At 34.0% G+C, this 14,331-nt stretch overlaps 1 protein-coding gene across 1 annotated transcript in view; it reads right to left on the reverse strand.

Moving 5' to 3' along the window:
* The window catches only part of LOC126972399 (homeotic protein empty spiracles-like), a 51,037-nt gene extending 49,019 nt beyond the window's left edge, over window positions 1-2,018 (reverse strand). The window contains exon 1 of the mRNA XM_050819116.1: window positions 1,485-2,018. Coding sequence (XP_050675073.1) covers window positions 1,485-1,932 — 448 coding nt within the window. The 5' untranslated portion in view covers window positions 1,933-2,018. The remainder of the gene's footprint in view (window positions 1-1,484) is intronic.
* Between the last annotated feature and the right edge of the window lie 12,313 nt (window positions 2,019-14,331).

A 14,331-nucleotide genomic window follows, 5' to 3' on the forward strand; every position in this document is an offset into this window, starting at 1 on the left:
TCAATAACGTATCTCTAGTTACGGATATATTGCTATCACAGTTTAATGACAAGATCTTATCTATCCACATTTATTTCCAATATAGTTATATTATTACTTATAGTCCAATGCAATCTGTCCATAGGTTATTGAAATGTAAGTAAGCGTAAAAGGATAGATAGGTTATTGTAAACGGCCAAAAATCATTAACACGACTAGATAGATTAGACAGCTGTGAAAACGTCGAAAAAAATATAAAGTTTAAAGTTAACTATTTTGAGCAATGCATGCACACTAACACAAAGTGTTATACAATTGGCGCGTGTAAGACGTAGCTTTTCACGCACACTAACCTTATCTAGGAGCAGGATACTCTATCTAGAGTCTAGACATATAAATTATATAAGTTCTCATCATAGTCACCGTTCAGAAATCTATCTCGAGACAAACTCACAAGAGAGGCTAAATAATCTTATCATTTACTCTAATAATTGTAGCGAGTCCATTTACATAGTTATGACGTCAGAACATTTCAAATGACATGCAAATTAAAACGTCAAAGTTGAGTTTATATATAATTTAAATTCTACTACTTCTTAATAGGACTAACTATTTTAATTTAAATTTAACTGACTTAAGTATTGAAGGTAAGTAACAGATTTTTTAAATATTAACTTTTTAAAGTTCAATATATACTTTTATTGTACGACTACCTAATAGAACTAAATATTTAAATAAGACTACTTGAATATATTTAACTAATAATTTAATAGGACCATATCAATGGACAATTGGATCATTTTAAAACGAAGGGAGGGGAACGATGGCACTCATAGCAATTTTAGTCACTCAGAGAGCAGAAAAGCTCTATTACCTAATGGAAACTGGTAACATAACAATAGAAAATATATTTAATTAATTATTATTATTATTAATACGGTAATTGTTGTTATTGTAGTTTTTCTAATTGAAATTTTGAAAGTTTCTATGTGATATTATAAAATTTAAAAATTATTTTAAGGAGAAGGAGAAACTTTCATTAGCCAATCTTTAAATATCGTACCTATAAGAAAAATAATTGGCCAAAAGTTCGCAGGATTATCTACACAATTTATTTTATTAAATATAAAAAACAGAACTTCTTTTGGTGTAGAGATTAATGTATAAAGTTTTTTATTACCTTAGTATTTGATGAATAATGATTTTACTTAAAAAATATAAATATTTTTTATGAAATAAATTTACCTTATTAATAATTATTATATTAAATATATCTACGATATAAATGCAGAGTAAAGATAGAGCTAAGCAGACTCATTAAATAATACAATCAGTTGAAATATATAATAATAGTATTTATATATTTGAGATGAATGAAAGTACATCACACGATAATTATTTAGTTATTGTGATAGATTTCCATAAAGAGCAAATACAATACCTAAAACGATATAGAGACACTATTTAGTATTAATTTGTAACAAGATGTAGGTATAATGACTTACCTCCCGGAAATCTGTGAGGAAATATTCTCCCGTGCCTGTTAATCAACCACGGGTAAAGCTGGTAGGACTCCCTGGGCACTGGAGCCGCCGGGTGAGGTGGGTGATGAGGAGGAATGGGTGCTCCGAACCCTTGCTGCTGGTGAGCCAGAGCCGCAGCCAACGCGGCGCCTTGGAAGTGCGCCAGGAACTGGTGATGGTGGCTTTGAGCGTCCAAATACGGTAGCCTCTTTAACTCGGGGTTTGGAAACACAGCCGGCAAGGCGCTAGGCCTCAGCAGCGGTAGGGGAGAAGGGCTTCTGGGCGACGCAACGGGAGACGGCGATCCAGGGCTTGCCAGCGGTGGGGAAGTGTGTTTCTGGCGCTCTGAACCAACTATACTGTCTATGCTAAATCCAATTTTCGGCTTGGACGGCACCGCGATAACAGGGGTCGGTGCGAGAGGCATCATGCTTCCACCAATATCGTCACAGCACACTCAACAATCAACTCACAACACAACCACAATCCATGACGGCACGCGGTACGAACGCCGACCCGGCGCGCGAACGAATGAGCCCTTTTCACACGCTGAACGCCCGTTCCGATAAAAAAAACTTCCACAATGGACGCCCGTCTTCCGATTGGCTGCCTCCCCCTTATGGGTGGCTACGACCAGTTAAACGTCGCTCATTAATACTCCGGCTGGCTCGCTATTGGTCGATTTCAGACGACGGGTGGAATTTGAATATAGAGCCTTCTTTCGTGGGCGGTTTTCGTTTGGATGCCGCGATTTCCAACCGGCCAGATGGTGTGATGCCTCGGTTTAGACACGCTTTTATGGAGCTGTGATACTCTTAAAATTAGCTGGTTATGATTCAATTAAGCGAACGATTGGGTACGTCTGTGATTTTTTTTTTTGTTAGCGGACGCTGCGTCGACACTGCAATAATCTTTAATTAACTCGGATGCTTTATTAGCTTAATGTATCGAGATAAAGTACTCAATCGGTATCCGAATGTCGAATAATCGATTTCGCGGGAAACTGCCGATACAAAACTGTATCGCGCTCGTTAGAATTTTTATTGATAATAAAATAATTCTTGACGTTATGTTGATTTAAAATTAAATAATAAAACGCGATAAGCATTGAATTTCACGCAAATTTTCAAACATTATAAACTAAACAGTGTTTGGTAAATAGTTTGATTTTTTAATTAAAATTGTTTTGATTTGTGGCTGTGATTGGTTTTTTATTGCGCTCAGTGGGACTCGAGCCATTTGTAAATAATAATAATGGTTCAAGTAGTCAAGGGAGACTCGCCATTTTTGTTTTAATGCATTCACTGACATTTTCAATACATGATAAAGTAAAATATAGATAAAACATTAAATAACAGAGTTATTATTATTGGATACTGTTCTCTTCGGGTGTTAGTAAGTACCTATTGACGGCAGCTGGGAAAAAATATATTTCTCATTTAAGTTTTAGAGGTAATGTGACATTAGAAAAACTTTAAGACATTTAAGAACTAAATGGATTTCAAGATCTAAAAATTGCAGAGATATACCTACCTGCGAGATGCCGAGAGTAGGTAGGTACTACTAGTCTACTACAGGCTATTTTATCAAACTCATAATTGCGCCGTTTCTTCTCTCTCAGAGCGGCATTTGTTTCGGAAGCGGTGGTAGTGTTTTAAACGATTTGAAAATATGTAAAGGAATCAATTTTGAGAATATAAATGCCTTTTATGCCTCTATATGCCTTTACTGTAAGTATATACTTATAATAGATACTATAGTTGGATAAGTATTCAGCTATAAGAGCTGACAATAACTTATGTAAGAGAAGTAACAAATTAATTTAAGATGAGTGACTTGTTCCCGGATGAAAGGACGGGAATAATGTCAGAATTCCTGAAGTTCCTACTGTGAGATGAATTTCTGAATTAATAATGAATTATCTGTAATTAATGTAATTAGTGTTTACTGTTTTAATTAAAGTAAGTACCTACATCAAAAAAAAACTTATACTAATTACTTAGGTACTAACTATATAATGTCCCTAGTCGCAGTTTTCCTCATCAAGGCCTCTTTTAACTCCTTCCAATAAGTCCTGTCTCCTGTTACTTGTCGCCAGTAGCCGCTATCTTCTTTCTTTCGTCTTCCCTCCTATCGGGTTGTCTACCTCTACTTCTGATTGAGTTTCTAAGATACCAGTTTGTAATAATTTTGCTCCACTTTTCATCATTAGTTCATAATCATCAACTCATGACCTATCCATTTCCATTTAGACTGATGTACTCTTATCAATACCAATATCAGTAAACTTAGTTAGTTTCTTACCTCATCACTTTTTCTAAGACCGAGGATAATTCTTTCCATTGCGTGTTGACATGCTACTAACTTGGCTTTGTGTAAAGCTATTAGAGCCAATGTCTCACAGCCATAAGTCATACAATGAAGAATGCAAGAGTTAAATAATATATTATATTGATATGCTGAATGTCTTTCTTTTTCATTACAAACTTTAAAGCCCAGTATTTTCTCCATCCATTCTTTATACGTTTATTTACCTCTTCAATCAATTGATTTCTAAAGGATATAATTTGGCCCAGATAAATGTAGTCTTCTTCGTACTTCACTGGTTACCGTTTACCGTAATTTTGGATTCTTGGCCATTTGTCAATAGTTTCGTTTTAGTGTAACTCATTTTAAGGCCGAATTTCTTGCTTTCATTAAATAATTCTATTATCGTATTTCTTAATGCACTGGGTGATTCTCTCATAAGAATGAGGTCATCAGCAAATCTATTATGATTGAGGAATTTGCCATGTATAATTAAACCGAAATTAGGTAATGGAAAATAGAATTAGATATTGGAAATTTAGATTGGGAAGGCTTACTTCCCAATCTAAATTTCCATTTCTTTCCAACACCGCTGAAAATACTTTTGGCGATAGTATGTCTCCATGCTGCACTCCTTTCTCTTTTGGAAACCTCCCATCATCATCACCTTAATACTCTAACTATACTCTAGCTATACTGTTATATATTTTTCGCATGACATTTATGTATATATTGTGTATACCTTGGTAATAAATGATAATATTAATAATAGAGCGCAAAAGAAATGAATATCGAGAGGGATTTTGCGCCATTTTTCCTTTCTTAAAGCGCCATTTCTTTCCGAAACGATTAAAGACTTGATTTACTATGAGCATGTATAATAGCATTATTTAATTTAAATAATCTTCCCAGCTTTTGTCTTGCAAGATTACTGTATATTACAATTAATTAGATTAATAGTAATTAAATGTTACAATTAAAGTGATTCGGTGATTTTTTGTGAAAATATGTTTTTTCATTGTAACTTCCGTTGAATTATAAAAATATTTCACTAATAGAAAGCAATATCACCATAGAGAAACATAACTATATAGTAGATATTTAACTTTTCAAGTGACTTGAAGATGACTAAAAATATTATTATAATAGGTAATTATGCTTTAAGAATATAAAATATTTACCTAGTGGAGTAAACAGGTTTACGCAGTTTAATGGATGCCGACATAAATAATTAGGTACATATTGTTTAGATAAATAATATTTTCATCACTATTTTTGATGATTTTTAACGATACACCAGATGGTTAATTGACGACTTACCGAATACATAGGTAAATAACAGTGCCGTTCAGAATTATTGAAAAACCATAAACTACTACTGTTGTTGTGAAAGGTTCTGAAGGGTAATTTTTCTAAAGAAATGTATTAATAATTAATACATTAGATTGAGAGTTGAACATGATATACAAAAATTTACGACCCATGCGTACTCGAACGGCTGGCTCAGTCGGAAAGAGCGCTCGGACGGAACCCGAGAGGTCGCGGGTTCAATACCGCGTCTTTCATAAAATTTGGTAACAAATTAATTAATTTGTATAATTAATCCTAGAAGTGAGCGATGTGACTTCAAATATAATAAATTGTTTCATACATTAAATTAAAACTATGATTCAGGGGAAGTTTTCCAAGAATACTGGCAACATTTCCGTGTTATATAGCTAGGCTTCTAAAAGCTACTTTAGCCTTTGTGCCCCACGGGCCAACTGTTATTACTTCAATATTTCAAATGACGTTTTAAAAGCTCTCAGTGTAAGCCTAATCGAATAAAGTTTATTTGACTTTGACATGTGGGTGACATGGCATTTTTTTTTCTCAAAATTGATTCCTTTAGAATTCCTTTTGATGTCATTTTTAATATACTAGACAATACTTCCATTTCGGAAACAAATGGCGCTCTAAGAGAGAACAAACGGCGCAAGAAACTCTCCCAGCATTCTTTTTTTGCGTTTTTTTTAATCAAATATACAAAATTGTACTGTCATTACTATTGCTATAAAATAATCATAATCTAGTCTGAGGCTGTCGCATCACTTAGATATTCAGCTGTAATAGGATTTACGACAAAGCAATTTTTTAAAAAAACATTTTAATTTATTTATAGATAATGCCTGAACAGTGGCTGGGACTTTATTATAAAAGTGTATACATTTACTTATTTACGTTATGATAAGAGAGAAGGTAAATTGAGCCAAGCACTAATGATTTGATAAGAAAATGGAAAAGAAAAAGACAGTGTTAAAGGTGGAAAGACAAGGAATATACTAATGATTTAAGTTTTCTTTAGTGTTAATTCCGCCAACATTTGTTTTTAAAACAATTCGACACGTATTTCGCCTCTACACGAGGCATCCTCAGGACGTGTTGTCTCGCCAAAATCTGCCACGAGACAAGGAATAACCAGTAGAGAGAATCATCTTGACTGACAGCAGATCGGTCAGAGTAGAAACATACGGAGAAGACCGTTGCCAAGGAACCGCAAACAGGAAAAGATGTAGGTAGACTTGCTATAGATAGTCATATTGTTACAAAGTTTTATTTAAAAAAAAACGCTTAGTTTCTTGCACTCGTTCTTCTTAGGTCTGTATGGCATGTATTTTCGAATGGGTGGTAAAATCTGTCATTCAATAAATGATTGACAGAACTGTTTTGACTAAAAATATGTGAATTTGAGTTGTTTATTTAAGATGACAATATAAATTATTGTCTGGATAAACAGTTTAAATGTAAAGACGACCAGTTGATTAAAAATGGCCTTGAATAAGAAAATCCATAAGAGTAAATAACTAGGTAAAGAAGACAACCCTAACGTCGTAAGAAGAGCTAAGAGTCACGCGATAGAAAGAGAGGCAACTTCTAGGTGAATAAAAATGACGGTTAATAGCGCAGTGCAGTCTGAATTGCACCTTATTGTAAGGCCGCAAGAGTCCCTATCTATTTAAATGATTTTGAGGAGTGAGCTTTCTGTACTTGGACTATTACATATTCTTTGTTATTACTTTACTTAATATTTAAGAATAGCCAAATTAGTAGTAAAATTTTTTGCTCAAAATAATTTCTGTATTGCGCAGTAGCTTATAACCAAGTAATATAAGGCAAGTGAATTTTAAATGGTTATAAATATCAATTCATTACATTATGTTATTAAATTGAATTATTGAGCCAGATGTCAATAGCCTGAGGCTGTTTTAACTTGAAGTTGACAAATCACTATTCCGATCACAAGGCTTTAGGGCGAGGCTTTCATTTTCATTCAGTTGTGGATTTTGGAAGTTAATAAAAAGAAACATATGAATTTATTTTGATTTTTTAGAGTTTTGGAATTGAAAGGTAACGGCATAGCTACCACTCCGCTTTTCGACCGATTGTCTGTCTGTCAATAGGCTCTATCTACTTCATAAACCCCAATAGTTAGCTAAAATGATAGAGAGTGTATATTATTTATATTAGTACTAGCAGATGACTAGTGTGCTTCGCTTTACCTAAGCATTTCCATCATAAATAAAAAAAATCATTTAAAAATTCAAAATATTTTTATTTGTAGCAGTTCCATAATCACAATAATAATGTCGTAGTTCCTTGTTCTTGCAATAAAATAATGTCACAGCAGAACTGTCAAACCGTGCGTTAAGGCGAAGAGTAAGCAGAAAACACGCAAACATGGTGTTTTTAGACAAGTTTTGTGGTGAAAGTATGGCATTTGGAGCTATGAACACTACTTAATCCTGTTACACATATCCTTAAGTCTTATTTGTAGGTTGCTAATGCTTGCTGTTGGTTATAGCTAACACTGCCGAGCCTTTTCGAACTACCACTTTTCTTTGAAGTTAAACAAGTTTTTTGGCATGGCGTGACGCATTTTTTTTTTGGTATTTCTCTCAGAAAAGTTATTGTTATAGCTTGCACTTTTTTGTGTAGGTTCATTTATTCAGATTAGTAGCGAATAACGAAAATTATAAGCATATAAACTGTTTTTCACCCAAGAATTTTGTAAATATTGGCTCTGTTACATAGATGGCGGGCCGGCAGCCGTGAACTCACTCAAGGTCGCTGGCATTTAGTGTCGCTTTAAAAGTTTATCCAATGGAAATATTAAGGGTTAGGAATCGAAATAAAACTAGTTTTTCAAGTTCTTTTTTCAAGTTATATTAAACTGCACACAGTGTACAAAATTTGATTGAAATCGGTTCAGTAGTTTAGTACAAAATCGCGAACAAACAATAGTAATTACCGTTATGCAAATTAAAGAAAATGTTCTTTAACAAAATTGCAAACTGAATGTGGAGACTTCGCAACAGGGTTCTTGTTGAATAATCACCTGAATCAAAAGATACGAACACTTAAATAAAATATTTTGACACTTTGGTTAAAAATAAAAGCTACAGAAAATTAGCTATATATTGATGCGTAGCAACGCTTCGAAGTATATGACGAGAGTTGTCAAACTTCAAGACATTGTTAATTTCAACAGCTCCGTCAGCAATATTCGTAGCTCAGCGGAAAAGTGTTTACTTTAGACGCTGTAGACCCGGGTTCGATACACCTACCAGTGTATGGAATTTTTTGGGTTTTGTATAGTTAATGGAAATTTATAGTACGTTCAGGATCAAATCGAACAGAAAAAAAGGGATGGAAAATGTGTAAGCAGGATAAAAATAGTTAAAAGAATTTTCTAGTGCAATTTAAATTTAAAGATGGAATGGGGGAATCATTTTGAAAATGGAACAGATCCGGGGGTATATAAGCCGTACTAAGCGTGGCCTACGGCAGTTCTAGTTCTGACTCGAAAGTGTAAAGAAGAAGAAGAAAAGAAGAAGTAGTGAAAAGTGGAAGTGTTCCAAGAAGAAGAAGATAGAAGAGACCTAGTGTTCGGTGCAGTGTGACGCGTTGAAGGTACTGCCGCCCACAAGAGGAATAGCGGCAGACCGGCAAGTGCAAATTCAGAAAAAGTGAACGCAAATAAAGACTCGTTCCTATAAGCGGAGTATTATTTCCAATCCCTGACGCACTCCCGTTTTAATATTATACTGGATTATTTATCTGTCTATCGTATGTAAGTTAATAGTTTAAAATCTTTCAGCCTCATGAGATATATAATAGCTTTAAGGGTAAATGAATACATTTTTATAATAAAGTCCCAGCCACTGTTCAGGCATTAACTATAAATAAATTTAGATGTATTATTAAAAAAATGGCTCTGTCGTAAATCCTACCACTCCACAGCTGAATATCTAAGTGATCCGACAGCCTGGGACTAGACTATGATTATTTTATAGCAATAGCAATGACAATATTGTTTAATTCATTAAAAAGACCGAAAAAAAAAGAATGCTGGGAGTGTCTAGTATATTAGAAATTATATCAAAAAAAATGTAAAAGAATCAATTTTGAGAAAATAAATGCCTTTTACGCCTTCTTCACGTTATTTCATTAATAAAAAACCCAGAAAAGTTTTCATAAAGCTTTCAAACACAAGAATGTGCCCCAAGAATGTGGTGGTGTGGTGGTAACACCAAATTACGTGGTATTACCAGCGCTGTTACGCCGAATTGGATATTATCACGCCTCGCCCATGGGCAATAACGTGACTACATTTGGGACTAAACACGTCTATTATGAAGCTATGTTCTACCGTAAAATAGTAGGTTTAATCCTCGCTGGTTGGAATGGGACAGAACCTTGATGTCAACATCCCTCATTTAAATACAAAACTTTTCAAAGAATTAAAACACGTATAATTGAAATTTCTCTCACAGAGACTCACATTTAGCCTCGGATACATAGCATTGACTACACCCTTCCTCAAGTAGCGTTATAATTTTGCTCACTGTTTTCGTTCTATCAAACATTTAAGTGACCGTTAACTGATAATACCTACTAAGACTTAAAATATCAAGGAAATACGACAATCTGACTATAATTATCTAAAAATGATTTAGAGTTCATACGTATTTTCAACGAATTGTAATTTTTGTTAAAATTTTAATATGGAATAAACTTTGAAAAAAACCATGCTAGTAATATTCTCAAATGATTAAAACCTCTTTCGGTATTGTATTTTCTTAAGTGACGGAAAGAAATAAAATCACTCGTTTTTTTGCAAATGAGTTTATATTACACATCAGTCTTAAAAAAACTAAGTACTAAGCTAGTAGAAATTTAGTAGAGGTTAATCAATATAACACTTAAATTTTGAAATATAGAAACAAAGAACGTTAACATTAACATTAAGAATACAATTAGCGAGCAATATTAATTAAGATTCAATTGTTTGTCTTGCTTGGTCACGGCTATTATGATAAAGTATAAGGTTGGAATTATTCGTTATTTTATTGTAAGTTTTACTCATTCACCATAGATGACTTCTGTCTATAATCAGTGTATGAAAATATAATTTTTATAATCGGGCTATCAATTGAACCGGTCACAACTACATGAGATCTGTATCATCAGCTATTTCTTATACAAGTGCTCAAATATGGTGTATTTCTAATTAATCTATATAAATATTATTGCAATGATGTAAATAATTGTGGTAACACAAATATCGAATCAACTTTTATATATTTTTAGATATTTTTCAATCTATCAACATAATATGTTTACTCCGGATTTAATACTTAAGACGTGTATTCTAATTTACTTCCAACAAAAGCATAATAGCAAACAAAAGCATAATTTGGAATCTTTTGTGAGACATAGGATAAAGCCCGAAGTGTGACTTTGTGACGATATATTCAATGTACTGACCGCATAATAGCTGCGAATCATGCAGTACCCCCAGGTCACAGGATACCGTGCTTCTTTGCAAACATTCGCCTTTTCGAATACAAACATTAATAAGCACGTAACGCTTACGAGTCGAGGTGATAACGCTTCACTTGGAGAGATTGAGATCTAGGTGATTATGTGTGCAGTCTAGACTATTAAGATCATTTTGCAAAACCATTGTATCATAAGAAGATTCAATAGGCATAAATAACTTGATGTCGTCTGCAAATCGAATGATTAAATTAGGTCTCACTGTATAAACCTAGAAAGAATTAGAAGCACTGCAAACCCTGGGGTACTCCACTTGGAATATTTACCATATCTACCCAGAAATATAACTTTTAATAACAATGCTTGAGAATGGCTTTCATTATAAAATGAATGCCACTAAATTAGGTCCTGGATGATGGCTTGATGTAAGATAATTTCAAAATAAAAGTTTTGCTGTAATCAGTGTATATAACATCCAACCCTGTCCACTGAATCAGTAAGTCCATCATTAAAAAGGGAAAAGATTAGATAACGTTGAACAGTTTTGAAGGACACCATGTTGTGATGTATCACAACAGTTTAGTATACTAAAGGGTGGTCTGAAAGTCGGAAAGAACTAGTTTGATCGTTCGTTAGATAGTATAGAAAGTTCATCAGATTTATTGTCTTAAGTATAAAATCAACGAAAATATATAAACTTTTCCTCAATTACTGTCTTCATAGCCCTAAGAAAAATTGCTAGAATGTAGTAGTTAGTGTACATGTTTTTCTTTTAGTCTCTCGTAAATTTAATAGAAAATTAATAGAAATAATTGACTGCACTATTAATGGATTCTGTAGGTAACACTGTCCCAGTCTCCTCCTCCTCTTCGCGTCGTATTCCTCATTGCTGAGGGTCGTGATTTCTCTGAGGATTCAACTTTTTGACAATAGTTTGCCATCTGTGTCTGTCTTTGGTAACATGCAGAGCGTCAAGTAGTCCGGTGTTCAGAGATGTGCGGATTTGGTCAGACCATCTTACAGGGCTGCGACCTCTGGGGCGTCGTCCGTCTACCTTCCCCGTAACGTTGTGGCCATCTTTTCTGGCGATATGTCCAAAGAACTCTAGGATTCTACGGAGGCACATGGATGAGAGTCTGGTTTTTACACCTACAGTGTTAAGGATGGATTGATTGGTGAGGAATGCTGTCCAAGGGATTTGAATCATCTTCCTCCAGCACCACATCTCAAAGGCATCAATCCGAGTCCCAGTCTATTGACGTAATTTTAGTGTTTAGTGAAATATAATCAATCTCCCTTGTTTGAAAAATATTTTAATATGTAGTGGGTGATAACATCTAAGAGTGTAATAAGTCTACACGAATATTAAGAGATCGTGGTGGAGATGCTAAACAGTTACTAGTAGATCTATGCTACAGCTAGAACTGGCAACATAGGGGAAAGGACCACGTCAAGAAACCTGTTAGCGGTAATCAATCAAGTTGTAACGTTTTGACAAAGGCGTTTAATTCATCAGCTAGATGAATTTCATCAGATTAATGTAGATTAGTAGCTTTGAGACTACCTACAATCATCTGATGAAATTCTAGTCTACCCTTTGAGTTTATTCAGACAGTATTATTTATATTGAAATATCCAACAATTATTTAGAATTCATTTGGACTTCGATAAATAAAAGTTACGTGCAGAAAAATAGTTCTATTTATTACTATTTGTATTCTTTTCAAAAGAGCTCAAAAGAGAATACAGAGCTCAAAAATAATTCCTAAGTAATCAATTTTTAGAACATAAATTACGTTTATGAAAATAATTCCATTCTTTTGACATATTTGCACTTTTAGCTTTAATATATTTAATACTGACAGACGCTGTTCTGTCAATAGAAAACAAATATATACTATTCGGAAATGTGTACTCAAAGTTCATGAATTAAAAATTAAACAATAACGTATTTCTAATCATTTTATAATGTATAGTAATAAAATGATAAGGGTTAATATCGTATTACTATTTATTATTCAAACAAAACAAATCTTATTACTATATTTACAATACTACGACTACATAAAATTAAAACTATCATTACGTGGAAGCGTACCAAGAATACTGGCAGCATTGCCGCGTTGGATAGCAAGGCTGATCCGTTGACCGAAATTGCTGCCAGCGCTTGGGCTTCCAGTGGCCTTATTGAGGCGCGAAGATAGTATTTTGAACATTCTCCGCGCCTCTGGGCCCCACGGGCCAGGTGTCTCGACACCAAACGGCACAAAGATGTATGACTCACTGAGACCAACATATTTGTGACCCTTGCTGTCTTCGGCAGTCGAAGCAGCAGCCCAGCACCAACTGACGTAACTTGGACATGAGAAGGAGTATGATTGACTTGGACATGATTTGTGTAAACAGATTTTAAATACCGCTTTATCATTGCCTATTTCTTAAAGTATTAATATGGATATAGAATGTTACCCTTAAGAGATACACATATGCCATCGCGGACTTTTCCGTAGACCTTTATAAGATACCTACACAATTCCACTATACATTATTTTGTTATATCTAAAAGGTTTTCGTTGAAAGCTCCCAGACGGCTTACTTTTTTTTGTCACCTACAACAAATATCGTTAATGTATACAAAAATATCTATAAATCTTAAAAAATTACCTTCAAAAACCATGCTATCCATTAGTGAAAACGCGGCGGAGCACTTTGTTTTATAATATGCAGTGATAATACTCGTAGTATTTTTGGAATTATCTCCCGCACGGTTTTATGTAGCCAGCCCCTCAATCTTATTGATTCTCTCGAGATCTCATTACCTAGTTACTACATTTGTTTAATCCTACACTTTACCTTCCCGTCGATCGCCACTTCGTGTTTGTTTTTAACGGCCTCTAATGCATGGTGGCAAAGGTCGACTGAAACAGCCATTGAAATACGAACTCCTTTTAACAATAGATTCGATGAGGAAAATAGCAAGGTTGATCTTGGGAAACACAAATAGCTCTATTATTTACACCGATAGAAATCTTTGTAAATACATCATAGATAAGTTATCTCACTATTTATCGTCACTTTCTTAATAATTATAACTTAGTTTTATTTTATATTTATTAAATGTTTTATATAATTAGCTATTTTAACTACTGAAATTACTGGGCAAATGAGACTTAGCATGCTCGACGAGCACAAATGTAGCGCCGCTCATAATTATTGGGTTTTTCAAGAATCCCGAGCCGTATTGCATTGTTATGGGCAGGGCGTATCAATTACCATCAACTGCTCGTCTCGTCCCTTAGTGTCATAAAAGAAAATCATATTTAATTTTTGAGCTATAGCTATATAGATTTGAATTAATTGTTAGAAGAAACCTAGGCCTACTAATGACCATCCTTAAAATCTGAGACAGAAATAGTTGGTATTTATAATGGATTCATAATTCCATACGATTTTAATATGAAATAATAGTCAATCTATAAATTTCAGAAAAGGCGTTTATAAAGTAATACACAATATTATGGGTGTTTATTACTAACCGTACTAACTCTTGTTGCCTATTCTTCAGTTCACAAAAAAAACCACAGCTATATCAACCGATCATTTCCTTTTAAATCAGCTCTTTATATACTTCAATCAGCTAAATTAAAATAAAAAATCTCTCCACCTTGACGTTGGCCGAATCGTCGACATTCAGTCGACGGAG

The sequence above is a fragment of the Leptidea sinapis genome, chromosome 26 (assembly GCF_905404315.1).
Source record: "Leptidea sinapis chromosome 26, ilLepSina1.1, whole genome shotgun sequence".
Lineage (NCBI taxonomy): Eukaryota > Metazoa > Arthropoda > Insecta > Lepidoptera > Pieridae > Leptidea > Leptidea sinapis.